Raw genomic sequence first — 23,876 nt, 5'->3', positions numbered from 1 at the left:
CCCCTCCGGGACCCTTGGAAGGACCCAGACGCCTGGGTGCCCCTCCGGGACCCTTGGAAGGACCCAGACACCTGGGTGCCCCTCCGGGACCCTTGGAAGGACCCAGACTCCTGGGTGCCCTTGGCAGGACCCAGACACCTGGGTGGCCCCCCGGACCCTTGGCAGGACCCGGACACCTGGGTCCCCTTGGCAGGACCCAAACACCTGGGTGCCCCTCCGGGACCCTTAGAAGGACCCGGACACCTGGGTGCCTCATGGGACCCATTGGGTCACCATGCCCCGATGCCTAGGTCCCTCACAGGACCCTCGGTGTGGGTACAGGCCTCGGACGCCTGGGTCCCCCCATGAGTCCCCCATTCTCCCCACCGCAGGCCATGACCACAGGGGCCCCCCCAGAGGCAGCACCTCCTCCCCAGCCACAGGCGCCGGGGCGGGAAGGACCACGGCATCCGGGTGCCGCACCGACGTTCCCATTGTCCCCCGCGACACCCCAGGGCGCAGGCGCGGCACTGCCGGCTTCCGGCACCCCCGAGAACCCCCAGGCTCGGCCGGGTCCCACTGCTGCCACCGCCTGTACCTGGGGGTCCCCAAGGCCACCGGACCCTCCCCAGACGTGGGTGTGCCGGGCGGGGAAGGAGCCCATCGGCACCCGGTCTTCTCCAGGCGTGACAGTAGTGGTGGGAAGGAGACCGACGCCAGCCGCTTCTCGCCGCCGGCGGCTGCGCCGTGGGGCCCCATCGCCACCAGCTCCTCCCCAGACGTGGTGGTTCTTGGCGGGGAAAGACCCCCCTTGCTGTAGGAGCCTCCCCAGAAGTGGTCGAAGACTCATCTCCATCAGCTCCTCCTCACCAGAAGTCATCCCACCAGGGCCTCACCTCCGTCAGCTCCTCACCGGACGTGGTCCCACCAAGGCCTCACCTCCATTGGAACCTCCCAAGAAGCGGTTGCACTGCAGGACTTCATTTTCTGCCTCTCCTCCCCAGGAGTGGTCCTACCAGGACCCATCTCCACTGGCTCCTCCCCAGAAGTAGTTGCACTGCAAGACCTCATCTTCTGCTGCTCCTTCCCAGAAGTGGTCCCACCAGGACCCCATCTCCATCGACTCCTCCCCAGAAGTGGTTGCACTGCAAGACCTCATCTTCTGCTGCTCCTTCCCAGAAGTGGTCCCACCAGAACCTCATCTCCATCGACTCCTCCCCAGAAGTGGTCCCACCTGGACCCATCTCCATTGGTTCCTCCCTCGTCACCATCCCACCGGCACTCCATCGCCATAGTCTCCCCCAGTCAGCAGGCGCCATGGAGGCATGGCGGCAGTGTGCCCACTGGCTGGTGGCGGCACGGGTGCTTCCCGCAGGGCATCGGGCGAGCAGCCCCGCGGGGCAGGTGTGGGACCTGGCGCAGGCGCTGCGGGACGGGGTGCTGCTCTGCCACCTCCTCAACGCCCTGCTGCCCCGCGCCGTGCCCCCCCGCGACATCTGTCCCCGTCCCCAGATGTCACAGGTGCGACCAGGGGCAAATACTCACCAGGGGAGTGGAACTGCCCCTGGGTGGGGTAACTGGGGGGGGGGGGGGGGGGGATAATTGCCCCAGGAAAGGGTATGGGGGTGCTGGTTCCAGTGGGAATGATGGTGACAGTGACAATGACAGCACTGGTGTGAATGAGGTTGATGGCAACAGGGGTGATGGCAATGATGACAGGGTCGATGGTGGTGATGGTGACAGTGGGAGTGATGATGATGATGGTGGTGATGCTGGTGCCAATGGGGATGATGATGACACTGACAACAGGGCTGATAGTGACAATGACAGATGGTGAAAATGGGGATAATGGTGATGGTACCAATAGACAATGCTGTTGACAATGGGGATGATGAGAATGACAGTGATGGTGACAGTGGTGACAATGATGTTTGTGATGATGGGGGTGACCATGATGGTGTCGATGGGTGTGATGTTGATGGTGACGGTGACCATGGGGGTGATGATGGCCATGACCACAATGGTGGTGATGATGATGGTGCTGGTGCCAGTGAGGAGGACAGTGACGATGGTGTTGGTGACAGTGACAATCATGGTGATGATGGTGGTGACGGTGCTAATGGGAGTGACAGTGACAGTGTTGGTGATGATGATGGGGGTGACAGAGATGATGACAGTGTTGGTGACGGAGATGATGGACGTGCCAGTGTCAATGGTGGTGACAACGGTGGTCACAAATGGTGGAAGATGATGGGGCTGATGGTGCTGATGGGGATGACAGTGGTGGTGACAATGATGGTGACAATGATGGCGACAATGATGGCGACAATGATGGCGATGGTGACAATGGGTGTGATAGAGATGATAGGGGTGACAACGGAGGGGGGAGTGGTGATGGTGCTGGTGATGGTGATGCGGTGCTACCACAGTTCCTGTGCCTGAGGAACATCCGCACCTTCCTGACCGCCTGCGCCGACAAGTTTGGGCTCCCGAAGCACCGGCTCTTCGGCGCTTTTGACCTCTTTGACGTCCAAGACTTCGGCAAGGTGGGACCCAGGTGTCTGGGTCAGACCTGGAGGGACCCAGGTGTCCGGCTCCACCCCCACACACACACATAAAATGTCCCCCTGTCTGTCCCCAGGTGATTGACACCCTCTCAACGCTCTCCTGGACCCCCATCGCCCAGAGCAAAGGCTTCACGTGAGTGCAGAGGACCCAGGCGTCTGAGCCCCCCCCCCAAAGGGACCCAGGCGTCAGGTCCCTGAGGGACCCAGGCATCTGGGCTGTGTGTCCCCCCCAGGCCCTTCCCTACCGAGGACTGCATTGGGGATGATGACATCTACAGCGGCCTCTCTGACCTCATCGAGTGAGTGGGGCAGATTGGGGGGGTGTTAGGGACATACTGGGGAGTACTGGGGGCAGGTTAGGGGTTTCAGGGGGGTTTTAAGGGGGGGATTGGGGGGATTTGGGGGTGTGAGGGGGGATTGGGGGGGCACTAGGGGGATATTGGGGGGTACTGGGGGGATACAGGGCATTAGGGGGATATTGGGGGTATTAGGGGGTATTAAGAGTCATGGGGGGTATTAAGGGGGGTATTGGGAGGTACTGGTGGGGTTAGGGGGTGCCAGGGGGCATTAGGGGGCACTAGGGAGGTATTGGGGAGTATTGGGGTGCAGGGACATTATAGGGGTGGTGGGAAGGTATTGGGGGGGTATTAGTGTGCCAGGGGGCATTAGGGGGGGCACTAGGGGAGTTCTGGGGGGTACTGGGGGCAGAGGGGACTTTAGGGGGTTATTAAGGGGTATAGAAGGGTACCAGGGGTATTGGGGGAGATTAAATGAGTTCCTGGGTGTGTAAGGGGTTAATAAGGGGTCTCAAGGGACATTTGGGGGTATTAGGGGGGTACTAGGGAGTACTGGGGTATTAGAGAGGTATTGGGGGGCAATAGAGGGATATCAAGGATATTAGAAGGGTACCTGAGGGTACTAGAGGGGTAGTGGAGGGGGATTGGGGATATTTAAGGGGTACCAGGAGGTATTAGGATATCAGGGGAGTACCAGGGGTTTTGCGGGTGCATTAGAGGGTTATTGGGGGGCATTAGGAGGTATTAGGGGGTATTAAAGGAGTACCAGGGGTATTGGGGGGCATTAGAGAAACACCAGGGGGTATTGGGGAGGATATGGGGGGATTCGGGGTGCAGGGGGGTACCGGGCTGTCCCCACGCAGCGACACGGCAGAGGAGGACGATGACCTCTACGACTGCGTCGAAGCCGAAGGGGACGACGGAGACGACATCTACGAGGACCTGATGCGGGTGGAGCCCCCCCAGGCTATGGTGGGTCCCCTCCTGGACTCCTGGGTCCCGTCTTGGACTCCTGGGTCCCGTCCCCCCCCGGACACCTGGATCCCACTGTCTCCACAGAAGGTGGAGGTGGACCGGAGGCTCTGCTGCCTCCAGGAGTTGAGACAGACGGAGGAGAGGTACACCGAGACCCTCGAGTCCATCTGCCAGGTGGGATGGGGACATGGGGGGTGGACGACACTGGGGACATGGGGGAATAGGGGGGATGTGGGGGAATATTGGGGAAATAAGGGGACCTGGGGGACATTGGGGGACAAGGGGGAATATGGGGGACGTGGGGAGATGCGGGGGGATATTGGGGCACTATGGGGACATGGGGATAGGTGGGAATATGGGGGATGTAGGGGACGTGGGGGGCATTGGGGAAATAAGGGGACATGGGGGATATGGGGGACATGGAGGGACATGGGTGAATATGGGAGACACGAAGGGACGTGGGGGGACATTGGGGAAGTATGGGGACATAGGGGACATGGGGGAATGTGGGGAATGTGGGGGGACATTGGGGAAATAAGGGGATATTGGGGACAGGGAGGGACATGTGGGACATTGGGGAAATAACGGGACAGGGGGACATGGGGGATATGGAGACATGGGTGACATTGGGGACATGAGGGGACATGGGGAATATGGGGACATGGGGGGACATGGGAGATGTGGGGGACTGGGGGACGTGGGACACGGATGGAGATGGCAATGCAGGGGACAGGGACACAGGGACAAGGACACGGGGCACTGGGACAGGTTCTTCCAGTGTCTTCAGTACCCCTTCCCAGTGCTCCCAGTAACCCCAGTGCCCACAGCACTTCCTGCGGCCGCTTCGGCACTTCCTACAGCCCCAAGACCTCGAGAGCATCTTCATCAACATCGAGGTGATCCCAGTAACCCCTCGTAGTGCTCCCAGTAATGCCCAGTAACCCATCCCACTCCTCCCAGTAACCCTCCAGGGCTCCCAGTAACCCCTCTCAATGCTCCCAGTAACCCCCAGTAACTCTTTCCACTGCTCCCAGTAATGCCCAGTAACCCATCACACTCCTCCCAGTAACTCCCCAGAGCTCCCAGTGCTCCCAGTAACTCCTCCCAGCAACCAACCCCTCCCACTGCTCCTAGAAATGCTTGGTAAGCCCTCCCAGTTCTCCCAGTAACCCTTCCCAGTGCTCCCAGCAACCCCCAGTAACCACAGTAGGGGGTCCTGGAAGGGTCTAGGAGATCTGAAGAGGGTCCTGGAGGGGCGACCCTCTTTCAGTGGATGACACCCCCTCTTCACCCCACAGGAGCTGCTACAGCTGCACCGGCTTTTCCTGGGGGAGCTGCGGGGGGCACTGGCAGTGTCTGGGGGGGGCCGCGGGCTGCCCCCCCTCTTCCTCGCCTACAAGGAGAGGTGAGGGGCATTGAGGGGGTGGGAAGCAATGAAAGACCTGGGGGGGTGTCCTAGTACGGTCCGGGGGGGGCAATGGGGGGTCCTGGAGGGGTCCTGGGGGGTACTGGGGGTCCTGGGAGGGTCCTGGGGGGGGCAATGGGTGTAAAGGTGGGGAGGCCCATTTTAGGGTCCATTTGGGGGCCAATTTTGGATCCATTTTTGGTCCAATATGAGTTTATTTTGAGTCCAATTTCAGGTCTGGTTTGGGGTCCAATTCTGTCCATTTTTGGTCTAACTTCAAATCCATTTGGGGGGAAGTTCCTTCCATTTCAGCTCCAATTTCGGGGGGGGGGTCAAATCTGTCCAAGTCCAATTTCAGATCCTTTTTGGGTCAACACTGTCCATTTTGGGTCTGATATCAGCACCAATCCTGTCCATTTGGGCTCCAACTTCAGGTTCATTTTGGAGCCAATTCTGCCTATTTTGGGTCCAACTTCAGGTCCATTGTGGGTCCATTCTGGGTCTGATTCCGGGTCTGGTGTCACCTTTGACTTTGGGGCAGATTCTGGCTGTATTTTGGGCACGTTCAGGTGGACTTGGGTAGTTTCCATCCCTGCAGGTTCCTGCTCTATGGCCGCTACTGCAGCCAGGTGGAAGCAGCCGCCCGGCGCCTTGACCAGCTTGCAACCAACACTGACCTCCGCATGAAGTTGCAGGTGGACCCAGATGCCTGAGTCCCCTCCATGGGACCCCCTGACACCCCCCTGGGACCCCCGTAGTTCCCCTGGAACCCTCCCAGCACCCCTGGGACCCCCCCATCCCTCATGACCCTATGTCCCCCCATGACCCCTCTGACTCCCTTCTGTGACCCCCATGTCCCCTAGACCCTCCCAATCCCCATGACCCACTGTGACCCCAATGACCCCCCATGACCCACTGTGACCCCCCATGACCTCTTTGACCCCCATGACCCCCAGGAGTGCTCCCAACGAGCCAACAACGGGCGCTTCTCCCTACGGGACCTCCTGATGGTGCCGATGCAGCGGGTGCTCAAGTACCACCTCCTGCTCCAGGTCTGCTCACCGGGCATACGCCTGGGTCCCTTGGGGAGATGGGGGGACACCTGGGTCCCCTGGGGTATGCCTGGGTCCCTCAGGGGACATCTAGGTCCCCTGGGGCACGCCTGGGTCCCCTGGGGAGGTGGGGGGACACCCAGGTCCCCTGGGGCATGCTTGGGTCCCTCAGGGGACATCTAGGTCCCCTGGGACATGCCTGGGTCCCCTGGGGAGGTGGGGGGACATCTGGGTCCCCTGGGGCTTGCCTGGGTCCCTCAGGGGACATCTAGGTCCCCCCTGGGGAGGGGGAGCCTTGGATCCCATCAAGGGGGTATACCTGGGGTCCCTTAGGGGCCCCAGATGCCTGGGTCCCTGCCGGGAGGGGACAAGCCCTGACCCCCCCAGGAGCTGGTGAAGCTGACCCCGGAACCGGCCGAGAGGGAAAGGTTGCGGGTGGCCCTGGATGCCATGAGGGTGGGTCTGGGAGGGGGTACTGAGGGGCCCTGGGGGGCTGGGTGGGATCCTAGGGGGTCTTGGAGTGGTCTAGAGGGGCTCTGGGGACGTTTGGAGGGGACTTGGGGGATCCTGGAGGGCCTTGGGAGGTCCTGAGGGGCTCCTGGGGTGTCTTAGAGGGGTCCTAGGGAGCTCCTGGGGGGATTTGGGGTGATCTGGAGGGATCCTGGGTGATCTTAGGGGGTCCTGGGGAGTTTTAGAGGGGTCCAGGGGGGTCTTGAGGGGGTCCTGGGAGGCCTGAGGGGGTGTTGAGGGGGTCCTCGGGGTCTTGGGGTGGGTCCTGAGGGGGTGAAGGGGGAGTTGGGGAGGCTGGGGGGTCCTGAAGGGCTCCCTGTGGGTTCTGGGAGTCCTGGGTGGGTCTTGGGGTACCCGGGGAGGTCTGGAGGTGCTGGGGGAAATGTGGGTGCCCTAGGGGGGTATTTGGGGGTTCCTGAGGGGCTCTTTGGGGTTAGGGGGGTATTTGAGGGTCAAGGGGGGCTGGAGGGTATTGGGGTGTCCCCAGGGGTATCTGTGGGTTTGGGGGTGCCTGACTGGTGTCTCCCCAGGACCTGGCGCAGTGCGTGAACGAGGTCAAACGGGACAACGAGACCCTGAAACAGCTCACGAGTGTCCAGCTCTGCCTCCACAACATGGTGATGACCCCCCTGATTTCCCCCCCCGACCCCCCCTGACCCTCCCCTGGGAACCCCCAACCACCCTGTGGTACCTCCCAAACTGCCCCAGCTCCCCCTGCACCCCCAGACCCTCCCTAATTCTCCCAAGTGTCCAGCTCTGCCTCCATAACATGGTAGGGATCCCTCAAACCCCTCTAGCATCCCTGGGCCCCCCCCATGTCCCCCCAAATCCCCCCCCCCACATCCCCCACATCCCTGCTGATGTCTGGCACAGCCGCAGTCCCTGGCACAGTTCGGACGCCCCAAAATCGACGGAGAGCTGAAGGTCTCCAGCACCGAGCGGCGCTCCAAGGTGGACAGGTGGGACAGGGCAATGGGCACCATGGGGACACCCATGGGGACATGGGAACATCAGGAGAACATGGAGACACCCATGGGAATGCTGCAGGGACACCCATGGGGACATGGGAACACCACAAGGACACCATGGGGACACAATGGGGAGACCCATGGAGACATGGGACCACCACAGGAACATTATGTGGACATGAGGAAAACAGAGGGATGTGGGGACACCCTTGGGGACATGGAGACACCATAGGGACACCACGGGGACATCGGAAACCAGGCACCCCCATGGGGACACCCATAGGGACATAAGGATGGGAACACGGGAACACCTTGGGGACACCCTTGTCACAGAGCAGGGGGGACAGAGCAAGGGCCACTCCAGGGCAGTGGTGGGAACACCCCAAGGTTCACGGTGGCCTTGGGAACCCAGTGCCACCCCCATCCCTGTCCCCAGGTACGGCTTCCTCCTGGACAAGGCCCTGATCATCTGTAAGCGCCGTGGGGACTCTTACGAGGCCAAAGACATTGTGGACCTGCAAAGCCACCAACTGCGGGATGGTGACCTCGGCCCCCGTGATGGCAAGAAGGTACCCTGGGACCCAGGCATTCCCTAAGAACCCATGTGTCCAGGTCACTGGTGGTCCCGAGCATCCAGGGGACCCAAGTGTCCAGGTCCTTGGCGGACCTATTGAAGCCTGGTGGACCCACGTGTCCGTTTCCCGGTGGACACACGTGTCCGGTTCCCAGTGGCCCCAGGTGTCCTCTTCCCAATGAACCCAGGCGTCCAAACCTGGTGGATCCCAGCATCCTGGTCTTTGGTGGACACAATTGTCCAGGTCTGGTGGACCCAAGCATCCAGGCTTTTGGTCTACCCAAGTTGTCCAGTTCCTTAGTGGACACACTGAAGCCTGGTGGCCCCAGGAATGTGGTCCCCAGTGGCCCCAGGCATCCGGGTGGCAGTGAACCCAGGCATCTGGGCGCCACTGAGTCCCACCCATGCCTGCAGTGGACCCACACCTTCCTGCTCATCGACACGGCCGGGCTGCAGGGCTACGAGCTCTTCTTCAAGACCCGTGAGCTGAAGAAAAAGTGGCTGGAGCAGTTTGAGATGGCCCTGTAGGTGCCCCTGCACCCAGGGGTGGGGGGACCTGCCCCACTGAGGGCTGAGTGGCCCCGAGGGGGGGGACAATTTGCCCCCACCAGACCCAGGTCCTTCCATCTCTCGCCAGCTCCAACATCTTCCCTGAGCATGCCCTGGCTGATGGGCATGACTTCCATATGTTCTCCTTTGAGGACACCACATCCTGCAGGGCCTGCCAGATGTTGCTGAGGTAGGACCCCAAAATAATGTCCCCCACTCTCCTGGGGAGACAATGGGGGACAGGGTGACCTGGGAGATGGAGTTGGGAGTCTCTGGGAGAAGGGGAGGCCCCATCTAGGTGATTGGAGGTGGTACGAGGTCTTGATGGGTCAAGGTCTGGGTGAGTTGAGGCTAAGGTGGGTCAAGGTCTGAGTTGGTAAAGGATTGGGTAGGTTGAGTCTCGGATAAGCCAAAGCCAACATGGGTCAAGTCTTGGGTGGGTCAAGGACCTGGTGGGTCAAGCCCTGAGTGGCCCAAGGCCAAGGTGGGCCAAGAGTTGGGTGGAGGCCAAGGTGGGTCAGGAGTTGGGTGGAGGCCAAGGTGGGTCAAGACCAGGATGGGATGAAACTAAGGTGGGTTGATCCTGGTGGAGCCAAGACTAACATGGGCCAAGGACCTGGTGGGTCAAGAACTGGGTTGGCCCAAAGCCCAGGTGGGTCTAGGATTGCGTCAGTCCTGGGTGGGCCAAGGTAGGTGGGTGCAGGTGGGCCAATGGGTGTCCCCTCATGCTGACCGTGACCCTGTGTCCCCCCATGTCCTGGTGTTCCCCCAGGGGCACATTCTACCAAGGCTACCGTTGCAGCCGGTGCCGGGCCCCCGCACACAAGGAGTGTCTGGGGCGGCTGGGAACCTGCGGCAGGGCTGGCGCCGGTGAGAGGCATCATGGGATATCGAGGGGATGGGGGTTGTGGGATAGTGGGAAGGGGGAGCATCGTGGGATGGGGAGAAGAGCATCATGGCTTTGGGGAGTGGAGCATCGTGGCTTTAGGGAGTGGAGCACTGTGGGATGGGGAGTGGGGCATTGTGGGACACAAGATGGCCGACATGGAGCAGGGTGTTGTGGGATAGGGGTGGCCCAGGTGGAGCAGAGCATTATGGGATACCCTAACAAGGGCCACCCACCCCCACAGGAGCCTAATTAGCACCAAGTGTTAATCAGGGCAGGGGTTAAATACTCCCAACTAATGAGTATTCCCTCTTCTACCCTACAGATCCAGGCTCTGGGACAAGGAAGGTAACAGCAAAATGGGTCAAAATGGGCTGAAATGCCCTCAATTTGGGAGTGGAGAAGCCCGGGGGGTGTCATGTACCACCCCCCTGGGACTAACTGGGGTCTCGTTGCTCCCCAGAACAAGTCACAGCGGTCGGGCACTGAGAAGAAGAGGGGAGACCTGGGTGAGGACAATGTGGGGGGCCCGGACACCTGGGTCCGCATGTTCAGGGGGCAGAGGGGGTGTCCATGCCCTGGATGCCGGGGTTCACCACCACCCCCCCATCATGTGTCCTCCTTCCAGGGTTGCCCAAGATGGAGGCGAGCCAGCACTACAGCGGTGTCCCCCCACCGCCGGGGGCCCTGGGTCCTGCCCTACGTCTCAGCCCTGGGGACGTTGTGGAGGTCACCGTGGCCGAGGCTGAGCAGCTCTGGTGGCAGGTGGGGATGGGACCCTCATGGTCATGTTGGGAAGGACCTCCGCTACGGGGCAGACGCCCATGGCCATACTGGGAAGGACCTCTACTATGGAGGCAAACCACTATGGGCATGCTGGGATGAACCTCCACTATGGGGCAGACCCCCATGGCCATGCTGGGAAGGACCTCTACTATGGAGGCAGACCACTATGGTCATGCTGGAATAGACCCTCACGATGAGCTGGGATGGACCCCCATAGTGAGCTCAGACCACAATGGCTGTGATTGGCTAGATCTTGATGAGTTGGGAAGCCATGGTTGGGTTGGACCCCCACGATGGGGTCGGGCCAGATCCCCACAACAAGGTTGGACCCCCATGATGGGGCTGGACCTCTGTGGCCATGCTGAACCCCCACAACGGAGATGGGCTGGAGCCCCATGGCCAGACTGGGCCTCCTGTGGTCCTTTGCTGGACTCCCATGGCCCCCCTGGTCCTTCATCCCTAGGGCAGGAACGTGGCCAACGGTGACCTGGGCTGGTTCCCTTGCGCCGCTGTGAGACCCTTCATCTGTGTGAGTATGGGGACCGCAAAACATCCCCAGGAGCCCCTGCACCCACCCTGATGTCCCCAAGATATCTGGGGTGTCTTGGGATTTGGGGGTGTGTCTGTGGGATACACAGGGGTCTCAGAGGAGTTGCCTTCTGTCCCCCCTTGATCCCCAACTCTGTTTCTCTCCCCCAGGTGCCACTGCCAGATCTCTCCGTCTACCCCTGGTTGGTGTTGGGGTTCTCCATTGCCCCTGGGGCACCCCAAATCCTCCTCTGGGCTCCCATAACCCCTGGGGACCTCCCCAGTCCTCCCCCAGGGTCACCCTGTAGCCCCCAGGACCCCATGAATCATCCCCTGGGGGCCTTATTCTTCCTGGGGTCACCCCAAATCTCCCCCTAGGGTCACCCCATCCTTCTTGGGGTCACTCTATACCCTCCAGGACCTCCCAGATCCCTTCCTGGAGTCCTTCATCCTTCCTGCAGTTACCCCATTGCTCCTAGGGCCCCCAAAATCCCTCCTGTGGTCCTCCATCCCTCTTGGGGTCACTCCAAATTCTCCTCAGTGCCTTCCCCCCCCGCCCCCCAAGTCCTCCCTGAGCCCTCTATCCTTCCTGGCCCCCCTCAAATCCTCCCTCAGAGTCGCACAAATCCTTTCCCAGGGTCCCCCATCCCTCCTGGGGTCACCCCAAATCCTCCCCTGAGCTTTCCATCCTTCCTGCTCCCCCCCCCAGGGTTACCCCATAGGCATTAGGACCCCCAAAATCTTCCTCTGAGCCCTCCATTCTTCCTGTGATCACCCTATAGCTCCCAGGGCCCCCCCAAATCATTCCGCAGGGGCCCCCAACCCTCCTCGTGTCCCCCCCCAAATCCTTCATCTGGGTTGCCCCATAGCTCCCAGCTCCCCCTCCCTCCCTCCATCCCCTTGAATTGCCCTGGGGAGGGGCAGGGGATGCTTGTTTTGGGGCTCAGGACCCCCATCCCTTAATCCCTAGGTACGCTGGTCCCATGGAGCGGGGGGAAGCCGAGCAGCTCCTGATGCCTCGCTCTGACGGCGCCTTCCTGGTGCGACAGCGGGTGAAGGACGCCGGTGAATTCGCCATCAGCATCAAGTAGGGACCAGGGACACTTCCCGGGGGGGGACACAAGACTGTCACTGGCTCAGCCCCCCATGTTCCCCTGTCCAGGTACCGCGGGGAGGTAAAGCACATCAAGGTGATGACAGCAGAGGGGCTCTACCGCGTCACTGAGAAGAAGGCGTTCAAGGGGCTGGTGGTGAGCATTAGAGCCCCCTTCTCTGCCAAACCCCCCTGCCCCAGATCTCTGGGTCCCCATCACATTGAGTTTGGGGGCTGGTGGTGACCCCAAGGCTTGACCATGTCCACAGGAGCTGGTGGAGTTCTACCAGCACAGCTCGCTCAAGGATTGCTTCAAAACCCTTGACACGGCACTTGTGGTGCCCTTCAAGGAGCCCGAGAGCCGGGCTGGTCCCCGGCCACCTGGTAGGACCTGAGAGATGGGGTGGCATGGAGGTGGTGGGGTCCCCCATCAGAGTGGGAGTGGTGGGGTGGATGCAGTGGTGGTGGGATGGACATGGTGGGGTCCTCTTTTGGTCATGGTGAAGAGGACAGGCTGAGGGGTACAGCTGAGTCACAGGGATGGGACAAGGGCAATGGCCAAGGGATGAGTCAAGGGAATGGTTGAGGTCAAGGGAGAGGAGCAGCCATGGGATGGGTTGAGGGGGACAAATAGCCAAAGGGGATAAGTTGAAGGGACAGGGATGAGGGGGGTGGTTGAGTCATGGGGTCAAGTCACTGGTGATGGCCAAGAGATGGGTAGAGGGATCAGCGATGGGGTGAGTCAAGGAGGGATGAATGGCCAAGAGGGACAGCTAGGTTCTGGGGACATGTCAATGGAGATGGCCAAGGGGTGGGTTGAGGGAAGGACCGTGGAACACTCAAGGGGGCACAAATGGCCACATGGACCAGATGGAGGGGACTTGGGCAGCCCTGGGGGATGACCTGGGGAACTCGTACATGTCCACGTCCTCCCCCTCCCCAGGAGCTGTGCGCAGCTTTGGTTCTGCCAAAGCCCGCTATGATTTCTGCGCCCGGGACCGAACGGAGCTGACACTGCGGGAGGGTGACATCATCCGTGTCCTAAGCAAGAAGGGCCACCCAGGCTGGTGGAAAGGAGAGATTTACGGGCGGGTATGGCACCTTCCCCACCCCAAGGTCCCATGTCCCCCCCCGCCAAGCTCCTCACACCTTTTCCCAACGTGTCCTCCTTCTCCCAGGTTGGATGGTTCCCCGCAAACTACGTGGAGGAAGATTACTCGGAGTATTGCTGACCATGGACCCCCACCCCATCCCATCCACCACCTTGTGTCCCACCACCTGTGTCCCCCCACCCCAGAGGCCACCACGTCCCTCTCCAGCCTTCCCAGCCCCCATTAATTTATGCCTCTTCCCGCCCAGGAGGGACAATAAACGAGGATGAGGACGAGCTGCAGGGTCAGATTGTGCAGGAAGGGACCCAGGCATCTGGGTGGGGGATGAGGTCACGGGGTTGGTTTTTTCCGGGAAGGGACCCAGGCGTCCGGGCGGGCAATGAGGTCAAGGTTGTGCAGTCGGTTTCTCTGGGAACGGACCAGGCATCCGGGCAGGAATGAAACCACGTGGTTGATGTCTCCGGGAAGGGACTCGGATGTCCAAGCAGGGATGAGACCACAGGATTGATGCCTCCAGGAGGGGACCCAGGTGTCTGGGCAGGGATGAAACCATGGGGTTGATGTCCCCAGGAGGGGACCCAGCTGTCCAGAGAAGGGACATGGACAAAATTATAGGGTCACCTTCACTAGGAAAGGACCCAGTTGTCCAGGTGGGGATGAGGCCATGGGGTCACCATCTCCAAGAAGGGACCCAGGCATCTGGGCAGAGGACATGGATGAGGTTGTAGGGTCACTTTTGCTAGGAAGGGACCTAGGCATCCGGGTTGGGACAAGGTCATGGGGTCAACATCTCCAAAAAGGAACCCAGGCATCCAAGGTGGGGACGTGGACGAGGCCATGGGGTCAGTCCCTCCAAGAGACCCACATATCCGGGTGGGGGAGCCCCATCACTGCTGTTACGTGCCATGAGCGGCCTCAGGCCTCAGCCCACACTGAAGGGGGGGGAAGGGAGGAATGGGGAGGGGGGGGAAGCGGTTTGTGGGGCCGTTTGGTGGTTTCGGGGCTGTCCGGTGCTACTTCCCCTCTGCCACCGGCGCTGCAGGGCTACTGCGTCCTCTGTCCTGTCTCCTGTCATGGGGTGCCCCCTCCTTGCCACCTGCATCTGGGGTGAGTTGTGCACCAGCCCCCCTGGGGGGGGGGGGTTGGGGTGAAAAGGAGGGAAATGGGAAAAGGGAAACTGAGGCAGGGACGGAAGTAGGTCAGGTCTGTAAGAGCTGCAGTGCAAAGCAGCCCCAAATGGCCTGAAATTGCCCCAAAATGGGGCTTCTGAAGCTAGGAGGGGGGTGTCAAGCCCTGAAACGGGGGGTTGAGTCCCTAAATGATAGGTTTGAGCTGAGGGGGGGTGGAGGTTGAGCCCCCAAAAGAAGGGTTTGAGCCCTGATGGGGGAGGGTGGAGCCCCAAAAAGGGGGTTCAGAGCTCTCATATGGGTAGGATGAACCCTAAAAGGAGGGTTTTGACCCAAAAAGGGGAGATTTGACCCACCCAAAAAAGATTTTGAACCCTGATAGGGGTGTGAAGCCCAAAAAGGGTGTGTTTAACCCCAAAAAGGGAGCACTGAGCCCTGATGGGGGAAGAATGAGCCCCAAAAGGGGGGACTGAGCCCCCAAAATGAAGGTTTGACCCCCAAAGGGGGATTTTGAGCACTGATATGGGGTTTGACCCCCAAAAGTGGGGTTTGAGCCCTATGGGGGAGTTGATCCTGGGGGGGGGGGGTCACTCTTCAAGAAGGGGGGGTCCTGATGTCCCCTTGTGTGTCCCCAGTGCTGTGTCACCTCCTGAGCCACCTCCCCCCAACCAAGGGTGACCAGACAGGTGAGTGGGGGGGTTTGGGGGGAGGGTGAAAGGTGGGGGGAATCTGGGAGTCACAGTGGGAGATGAGGGGGGGTCAGGCTCAGACCTGGGTCCTGTCCCCACCCTTGCCCCCCCCCCCCGCCATGTTCCCCACAGCGTCCTGTGGTCCCCACTTCTGCTCCATCAACAGCTGCTGCCTGGGTTATCACAAGGTGGGGGACCAGAAGGAATCCTGGGTTTGTGGGTGCCCCCCCGGCATGGCCCCCACCCCCCAAAACTCTTCCACCATCTCCTGCCAGGGTAAGGGGGCAAACACCCCATTTCTACCACTTCCCCATTTTATCTCCCCTTTTTAACCCTTTACCCCCTTTTTTCCCCCCATTCTGGGGGTGCTGAGCCCCCCCTGAGCCACACAGGCAGGGCAGGATGGGGCACCCCCCCTCCCTGAAAAGCCACAAACTGACCCAAATCCACAGAGTTTGGTCCCAAACCGAAGTCCACCTGTACCATCCCCAGTCTAGAGGAAGCCAGGAAGGCATGCAGGGACAACAAGGTGGGGTTTGGGGGGGGGGTAGGAGGAAAGGGAGGGGAGGATGGATGGACAGACAGACAGATGGATGGAGGAAGGAATGGATGGAGGGGCAGGCAGATGGAGGAACAGACAGAGGGAGGGATGGAGGGACGGATGGATGGACAGATGGATGGTCAAGGGGAGGGAGGGACAGACAGATAAATGGACAGAGGGAGGGAGGGGTGGAGGAATGGAGAGAGGGATATGGATGTTTGGAGGGATGGACGGACAGAAAGAGGGAGGGATGGTGGGCTGGAGGCAGGGAGGGACAGACAGACAGACAGCTGTGGGGTGTGGGTTGATGCTGACACCCCCACACCCCAGACCCTGCCGGAGGCCACCCGCTGCACCCATCTGCAGGCCACCCAGGAGCACCTGAACGCTGCCTGCACCCACACCACGGAGAAGAACCTGCAGGTGACGCGGGGGTGGGCACACGCGTGTGCCCGGGGCTGGGGGTGTCTGTGTGTCCCCATGTGTGTCCATCCACTGCGTGCGTGTGCATCCCCTACATGTGTGCATCCCATGTCAGCCCCTATACGTGTGCACACTCCCATGTACCTACACGTGTGCAACACCGTGTCAACCCCTACATATGTGCATCCCGTGTCCATCCCCTACATGTCTGTGCAACCCCATGTCCAGCCCCTACACACGTGCATCCTCCGGTGAATCCCCTCAGCGTGTATCCCCTACACGTGTCCATCCCGGTGTCTATCTCCTACATATGTGCATGGCCTATGTCTGTCCTGTACGTGCATCCCCTACATGTGTGCACTTCTATGTTCACCCTTGGCATGTGTCCATGCCTTGCGTGCATCCCCTACGTGTGTCCATCACATGTGCACCCCTACTCGTGTGTATCTCTGTGTGTACACCCTGCACACATGTCCCTCCCCTACACATATGCATCCCCTACATGTGTGCATGTCCCATGTCTGTCCCCTACACGTGTCTATCCCCGTGTGCATCCTCCATCACCCCCATGCATCCTTCCCCCGCATCTCCCTCCCCTGTGTGCATCCCTGCACACCCCTGACACACGCGTGTGCCCTCCCTTGTCCCCTCCCCAGGCCGTGCAAGAGCAGATAAAGAGAGTCACACATCACTACTCCACCGCCCTAGCCATGGACCTGCTGCTGCAGAGCACCGAAGCCGTGGTGCTGCAGATGGCCCTCAAAGGCCTTGGCTCCAGCACCCAAAAATTCAATGTCTCCACCGTGGGTACGCCAGCACCCATGGGTGCCCCCCAAAAGCACTGCAATGCCCCCAAAAGCATTGCAACACCCCAAGAACCAGCTTGGTGGCATCACCGCATCCCTTCCCCAGAGCTCTGCAAGACCACAAGTGGCACCCAAGGCAAGCAAAAGACCCTAAAAAAGCCTTTTTTCACCCCAAATCAGAGGCCACGGTGGAGGTGGTGCGTGACAACTGCCCCCAGACCACGCTGGTGCTGGCAGTGGGTGAAGAGAACCTGACCATCAGCTGCCATGAGGTGGTGAGCCATACCCAGGCAGGTACGGCTACTACGCTGCTGCAAGAAACAAAAAGCTCAAACATGACACCCCCCCCCCCCAATTTGGTATTTTGGGGGTGTTTTTTTGACCCAGTTCTCTGGGCAGGCAAGCACGTGGTGGCCTTCATCGTCTACAAGGAGTTGCTGAGCAGCGTCACGGAGCTGCACCAGGGAAAGCTCAACTCCCATGTAGTCAGCGGCACCGTGGGGAAAACTGGTGTCACCTTCAATACCACCTTCAACATCACCCTGCAGCACCGCACGGTGGGTGCTGGGGGGCTGCCCTGGGGTTTCGGGGGGGGGGGGTGTCTGCTGAGGGGTACGCGGGGTCGGGATTTGCACGAGGAAGGACAACAGGGTTTGTTGCATCAAGTGCGTTGGTCCAAATTATGGTGGGGCTGGCAACGGGGCATCGTGATGGTGCAAATTTGGAGCGTGGTGATGGTGAATTTGGGGGTGAATCCCCATCCCGGGGCAAATTTGGGGTCAGTGCATCCCTGTTCTGGTGCAAATTGGGCTCCTGTGCAAATCTGGGGTTGGTGCATCCCTGTTCCGGTGCAAATTTGGATTTGGTGCATCCCTGTCTTGGTACAAATCTGGATGCAGTGTAAATCCAGACTTGGTGCATCCCCATCCTGATGCAAATTTGGATTTGGTGCATCCCCATCCCTGTGCAAATCTGGATCCTGTGCAAATTCAGGTCCATATATCCCTGCCCTGATGCAAACTTGGATTTGGCGCATCCCAACCCTGATGCCAATTTGCATTTAGTGCATCCCTGTCCCACTGCAAGATTCAGCTCGTCCTCATGATGGTGCAAATTTGGATCCAGTGCAAACTGGGATTCAGTGCAATCCCATCTCAGTGCAAATTTGGATCTGATGCATCTCTGTCCTGGTACACATTTGGATCACGTGCAAATTTGGGGTTGGTGCATCCCTGTCTTAGTGTAAATTTGGTTTGCATCTCCATCCTCATGAAAATCCATATCCTGTGCAAATCCAGGGTCGGTGCATCCCCAACCTGGTGCAAATCCGGATCCCATGTAAATTTGTGGTCACTGCATCCCCATCACAGTGCAAATTTGGGTTTGGTGCATCTCCATCTTGGTGCAAATTTGGACCCTGTGAAAATCTGGGGTCACTGCATCCCCGTCACAATGCAAATGTGGGATCAGTGCATCCCAATCCTGGTGCAAATCTGGATCCTGTGCAGATCTGGGTTTGGTGCATCCTTATCGAGGTGCAAATCCAGATGCTGTGCAAATCTGGGGTCGGTGCATCTTCATCCCGGTGCAAATCTGGATCCTGTGCAATTTCGGGGTCAGCGCATCCCCATCCCGGTGCAAATTCAAGCTCAGCACATCCCCATCCTGTTCCACATCCAAACCGATGGTGGGAAGGGGTGGTGCAGCCCCTCCCTGGGGCTGCAGGACATGTCTTGAGCAGGCCATGCTCAGCAGGCGCTCCAGGTGGGTGATGAGCCATGCTGCATGTCCTGGCAGCTGATGGGCACCAAAGGCCACTGGACGCCCTCAGGCTGCACCCGTGTCGGGGGTGACAACCTCCACTCCATCTGCGCCTGCAACCACTTCTCTGCCTTCGCCATCCTCATGGCCATCCACCCCATCACGGTAAGATCCCATTTGCACCCTTAAAATACCCATTTTTGAGGTGTTTTCTTCCTTCCCAAATGGCTGTGTGCGGCCACGTGCCGGATGGGACTTGCGCGATGTCGTGAGCGTGACGTCGCCCACAGGACAACTTCGCGCTGACGGTGGTGACCTACGTGGGGATGTCGGTGTCACTGGTCTGCCTCTTCCTCACCATCGTCACCTTCCTCCTGTGCCACTCACTCTGGAGTGTCAGCGTCACCCTCCACCTGCAGCTCAGCATCTGCCTCTTTGCTGCCAACCTCCTCTTCCTCGTGGCCGTGCCCCAGACTGCCAATAGGGTATGGGTTCCTTGGGGTCTCCTCGAGCATCTTGGGGCCTTCAGGGGCTCCTCAGGGTCTCCTTGAGCATCTTGGGGCCTTCAGCAGCTCCTTGAGACTCCTTGGGGTCTCTACATGCTCCTCAGGGTCTCCTTAAGCCTGCTTGGGGTCTCCACATGCTCCTCAAGGTCTCCTTGAGCATCTGGGGGCATCAGGGGCTCCTCAGCATCTTATTTTGCTCCTCTGGGTCTCCATGAGGTCTTTGGAGCTTCCTCAAGCTCCCCAGGACCTCCTCAAGGTCTTTGGGGAGCTTGTGGGGAAAAGAAGCCAGGGTCATGGCTCTTGGCTGTAGCCTCTGCCCTAATAGCTCCAGCAGACCTTCTGCCGGGAGTCTCATCTCATGCTGGGTGGGTGAAAGCACCCCAATTATGGGATAACTGAGTCTGGAAGGTTTGGTTCAACCCCAACTCAAAGCAGGTCCAATTAGTTGAGGTTCTTCAAGGTTCTTGGTCCCCTTCTTGCTCCAGGTGGGTGTCAGCACCCGAATTATGGGATAAATGAGGTTGAATGGGATGTTTGGAGGTCTCCAGACCAATCTCCATTCAAAGTAGGTCCAACTAGTTGAGGTTCCTCAGAGTTGTTGGGTCTCATCTCTCTCCAGGTGAGTGAAAGCACCTGAATTACAGGATAACCAAGGTTGAACAGGATGTTTGGAGGTCTCCAGACCAACCCCAACTCAAAGCAGGTCCACCCAGTTGGTGTTCCTCAAGGCTCTTGGGTCCCTTTTTCCTCTGGGTGGGTGGAGCCAACTGAACTACAGGATAGCTCAGCTTGCAAGAGACATTTGAATGTCTCTTGTCTGCCCCCAGCATCTCCACCTCCTTGAGGTTCCTTGAGGCCATGTTGGGGTGTGTGGAATATCTCCAAGTGCCGGAGATGTCACCACCTCCCTGGACCACACTGTGGTCACACTGGGGAGCCCAGCATGGCCTCCATTTCCCCCATCCAGCTGGCGTGCAGCATCATGGCAGGCTTTCTCCACTACCTCTTCCTTGCCTGCTTTGCCTGGATGTTCCTGGAGGGTTTGCATCTCTTCCTCACTGTCAGGAACCTGCGTGTCCTCAACTACACCAGTGCCAGTCGCTTCAGGAAAAGATACATCTACCCCGTGGGCTACGGCGTGCCGGCCATTGTGGTGGCCGTCTCTGCCGCCGTCCATCCTGATGGCTATGGCACCAAGCACTAGTGAGTCCCACCAGCACCAAGGCTCGGGTCAACAAGTGGGGTGGGATCATAGATGGAGAACATCAGGCGTTTTGCCTAAATCACCCAAAAAAAAGATGCCATGGCATCCAGCTCGTGGGTACTTTCATGCCACCAAAATCAGGGTTTTGGGCTATTCTTCCCGTTTTCTCCCTTTTTTAGCTGCTGGCTGAGCACGGAGGGAGGCTTCCTCTGGAGTTTCCTTGGCCCTGTCTGTGTCATCATCCTGGTGGGTGTCTTGCTGCTGAAAGGAGGCGGAGGGGGGAAAAACTGGGAGAAAAAAAGAGCAAATTTAGACTTACCTTTAAGAACAGTATTAAGCAAACCTCCTATGGGCTGGGTGCACTTGGCAGAGTTTGCACCGCAGTGTGTTAATGATGGTTTTTTGCACCATTGGCCCCTTTTCCACCCCAAATCTACAATCGTGGCCATGGCTCTTCCCCTATAGAGCCCAAATTGAGGAATTTCAAAGATTTGCATAAAAAGAACAAATGCATGTGTTTGTTTAAGGACGGTATTAAGCAAACATCCCACGGGCTGGGTGTGCTCGGTGAAGGTCATGCCACGGTGCACGGTTTTGCACCATTGACCCTTTTCCACCCCAAATTTACACCCCATGGGCCCTGTCTTGCAAAATGATGGTTTTCTGCTTTCTGCACAGGTTAATTTGCTATTTTTTCTCACCACCCTCTGGACGCTGCGGGACAAACTCTCCTCCCTCAATGCTGATGTCACAGCTCTAAAAAATACCCGGTGGGTTTTTGCGTTGGTGGGAAGCGTGTCGGGTTTTGGGGGGAGGATGAAGAGCATCTGGGATGGGTTTTGGGTGGAAAAAAGAGCAAAATGAGTGTTCCGTCAGGCTGATGACGTTCAAGGCGCTGGCGCACATCTGTATCCTGGGCTGCACGTGGGGTCTGGGCTTCCTGCAGGCACAGGGTGACAATATAGCGGTGGCCTTCATCTTCACCATCGTCAACAGCCTGCAGGGAGCCTTCATCTTCCTTGTGCACTGCGTCCTCAACCGGCAGGTACCATGGGGGGGGACCCAGGTGTGGGATCCATCAGAGGGGACAGGGACACTCAGGACACAACTGTGGGTCCCGTCCACAGGTGACGGAGCAGTACCAGCGCTGGTTTAGGGCGCTGGGGCGAAGAGCACACCCCCAGGAGATGCCCACCACGGAGATACATGTCACCTATGTCATGGTAAGGGCACCCAATCACCCGGGTCCCTGGAGGGTGCTGAGTGGCCACCTGGGTCCCTGTGGGGTGCTGGGTGTGCACCCAAACATCTGGGTCTTCTGCTTGCCACCAAAAGGAGGTGGGGGCCAGGGGTTGCACAGGGGAGGCTGCCTGGACCCCAAGGTCCTTGGGGGTCTGGCAAGAAACCAACAGAACCTCTGCCCCATTTTGTCCTCGTTTCACCCCAGCATGGCCCCTTTTTGTCCCCAGGAAGGGGAAAGGCCGCAGAGCCACAGCACCGAGGGCTGCACGTGGGAGAAGTGACAGCGGGTGCCCCCCAGGATCAACCCATTTCCAGCTATTTTCCAGCACATCTGACCCACTTCCAGCATATTTCCTGCAGATCCAACCCATTTTCCGAGTTTTCCTGCTGATTTTACCCATTTCCAGCATTTTTTTCCTGCAAAACAACCCGTTTTTAGCATTTTCCTCACAGTTCTGACCCGTTTTCAGCATTTTCCTGCAGAACAACTCATTTACAGTATTTTTCCCACATATCTGACCCATTTTCCAGCATTTTCCCCAAGAAATGACCCATTTCCAGCATTTTCTTCTGGAATCAATCTGTATTCAGCTGCTTCCTCCTCCAGGATCAACCCATTTCCTGCATTTTCCTGTGGAATGACCATTTTCCAGCATTTTTCCTGCAGATTTGACCCACCTCCAGCATTTTCTCCAAAGAAACAACCAATTTCCAGTATTTCCTCTCACGACTGAGCCATTTCCAGCATTTTTTCACAGCATAACCCCCTTCCAGAGTTGTTCCACTGGTTGGTTTTAACCCAGTTGCAGCATTTACTCTAAGAAACGACCAATTACCATCATTTTTCTGTGGGACGTCCTGTTTCCAGCATTTTTCCTGCAGATTTGACCCACTTCCAGCATTTTCTCCAAGGATCACCTAACTTTCAGCATTCCTCTCCCGACACTTGACCCCTTTCCAGCATTTTTCCACAGAACGATGCATTTTCACCATTTTCCCAGCAGTTTTGCCCCATTTTTCCAGCTGCTTCCCTTCACGCTTGCCCCAGTTCTGACCTTTTCCTGCAGAATGACCCATTCCCAGTGTGTTTTCCCATGGGATTGCTCCGGTTTCGGCCTTTTCCAGCTGCCTTCACCCTGCAGCTCCAGTGGCTACTTTTGGGCTGAAAAAAGCTGATTAAAGGCATGTGGCTCGTCCCTAAGGAGTCAAGCTGGATGCGGCCGGTGGGCAGAACGCATGGGTCCACTTGGGGGTCTGGGAAGGGGGGGCCCAGATCCCTGGGTCTGCTCCAAGGAGTGGCCATGGGTGCCCCCCCAAACCCTGAGGCCTAGAGACAAGAGTGGGTGGGGTCTTGAGCCAGTCAAGCCCCGCCTCACTTCCCCCCAAGGCCAATTAGCTTCTGGCTAGCTCTTGATTGACAGGGGCTGGCAGTCAAGGGTGCTGAGGGTGTCTTTCCTGCCCCCCAAGAGCCAGAGAGGTGCCTGATTGGTGGGAGGTGGGAGTTGGGCAGTGCCAGGAGGTGGGAGCAGGAGGGGCCTATCGTGCGGTTGGGTGGGCTGAATGGCGGTGGTGCCAGCCAATGGGCAGCGCTTGGCCTGTGAGGTGGTGCTAAGGGGAAAAGCCGCCCCCCTGCCAGTGCACAGAGAAGGTGGTGGTTGGCTGTGAGCTGAGATGGGCAGCAGGGGTCAGCCAATGGGGCGTCGAGAAAGGCATATAAGGCTCCTGAGGAGAGCTGAGGGGAGATGGCAGCTTTGGGGGCCCGTGGGAGCTGCCCCCCTACACTTCCAGTGCCCCCCCAGTGCTGGGACTGGGCTGTGTCCATGCCCCAGTGCCCTTCCAGTAACCCGCAGTGCTGGGACTGGGCTGTGTCCCTGCCCCAGTACTCCCAGTACCCCCCCAGTGATGAGACTGGGCTGTGTCCCTGCCCCAGTTCCCTCCCAGTACCCCTCCAGTGCTGGGACTGGGCTGTCTCCCTGCCCCAGTGCTCCCAGTACCTCCTAGCCCAGTGCTTCCTGTGTTTCCAGTACCCTCCTTGGCCCCTGAGCTCCCAGTGCCTTCCCAGTAACCCCCAGGCCATGCTTCCACTGCCCTCCCAGCACCCCTCAGCCCCAGTGCTCCCAGTAACCCCCAGTCTCCATCACCAGAGCCTACAGCTCCAATGATCCCCCACATCAGCAGGGATCACCCCCCTCCCAGCCCATTTCCTTGCTAGAAATGGGTAGTTTGGTTAAATTAAGAAATTTTTATTGAGGACATAAGTGTCTCTTCGTGCATGTTCTGCCACCAATTGATTTTTT

General features: G+C 58.9%; 2 protein-coding genes across 2 annotated transcripts; both read left to right on the top strand.

The window, feature by feature from the left end:
- Positions 1 to 675: 675 nt before the first annotated feature.
- On the top strand, positions 676 to 13,555 carry VAV1 (vav guanine nucleotide exchange factor 1). The gene is made up of 27 exons (XM_069797552.1): positions 676 to 1,500; positions 2,409 to 2,525; positions 2,621 to 2,679; positions 2,780 to 2,845; positions 3,706 to 3,814; positions 3,902 to 3,991; positions 4,645 to 4,713; positions 5,116 to 5,222; positions 5,821 to 5,917; positions 6,179 to 6,274; positions 6,662 to 6,730; positions 7,315 to 7,401; positions 7,658 to 7,743; positions 8,189 to 8,321; positions 8,741 to 8,850; positions 8,964 to 9,065; positions 9,648 to 9,745; positions 10,087 to 10,109; positions 10,225 to 10,270; positions 10,390 to 10,526; positions 11,011 to 11,076; positions 11,247 to 11,278; positions 12,046 to 12,162; positions 12,238 to 12,325; positions 12,438 to 12,552; positions 13,112 to 13,260; positions 13,347 to 13,555. Exons 1-27 carry the CDS (start codon positions 1,297 to 1,299, stop codon positions 13,398 to 13,400), a joined length of 2,526 nt encoding a protein of 841 aa, XP_069653653.1. The 5' UTR covers positions 676 to 1,296; the 3' UTR covers positions 13,401 to 13,555.
- Positions 13,556 to 14,353: 798 nt separating this feature from the next.
- Positions 14,354 to 22,775, top strand: LOC104314792 (adhesion G protein-coupled receptor E3-like). Its single transcript, XM_069797544.1, has 16 exons — positions 14,354 to 14,387; positions 15,043 to 15,093; positions 15,229 to 15,372; positions 15,549 to 15,625; positions 15,968 to 16,060; positions 16,717 to 16,867; positions 17,047 to 17,160; positions 17,266 to 17,423; positions 18,619 to 18,792; positions 18,918 to 19,112; positions 20,101 to 20,336; positions 20,517 to 20,583; positions 21,016 to 21,107; positions 21,214 to 21,382; positions 21,465 to 21,560; positions 21,807 to 22,775. The coding sequence occupies exons 1-16, from the start codon at positions 14,354 to 14,356 to the stop codon at positions 21,858 to 21,860; spliced, it is 1,905 nt and encodes a 634-aa protein (XP_069653645.1). The 3' UTR covers positions 21,861 to 22,775.
- Positions 22,776 to 23,876: the final 1,101 nt, after the last annotated feature.

Source organism: Haliaeetus albicilla, chromosome 11 (assembly GCF_947461875.1).
Source record: "Haliaeetus albicilla chromosome 11, bHalAlb1.1, whole genome shotgun sequence".
Lineage (NCBI taxonomy): Eukaryota > Metazoa > Chordata > Aves > Accipitriformes > Accipitridae > Haliaeetus > Haliaeetus albicilla.
Note: the sequence above shows the minus strand (reverse complement) of the source record. Positions and strands in the feature narration are given on the sequence as shown.

What these genes read in the sequence shown, in the direction of transcription:
- VAV1 (XM_069797552.1), top strand. Translation starts at nt 1,297, where the DNA reads ATGGAGGCATGGCGGCAGTGTGCCCACTGGCTGGTGGCGGCACGGGTG. An exon ending in ACCTCCGCATGAAGTTGCAG is followed by an intron (nt 5,918 to 6,178) that starts GTGGACCCAGAT and finishes CATGACCCCCAG; the next exon opens with GAGTGCTCCCAACGAGCCAA. An exon ending in CTGCGGCAGGGCTGGCGCCG is followed by an intron (nt 9,746 to 10,086) that starts GTGAGAGGCATC and finishes TCTACCCTACAG; the next exon opens with ATCCAGGCTCTGGGACAAGG.
- LOC104314792 (XM_069797544.1), top strand. Translation starts at nt 14,354, where the DNA reads ATGGGGTGCCCCCTCCTTGCCACCTGCATCTGGG. An exon ending in AACCAAGGGTGACCAGACAG is followed by an intron (nt 15,094 to 15,228) that starts GTGAGTGGGGGG and finishes TGTTCCCCACAG; the next exon opens with CGTCCTGTGGTCCCCACTTC. An exon ending in ACAGCTCTAAAAAATACCCG is followed by an intron (nt 21,108 to 21,213) that starts GTGGGTTTTTGC and finishes GTGTTCCGTCAG; the next exon opens with GCTGATGACGTTCAAGGCGC.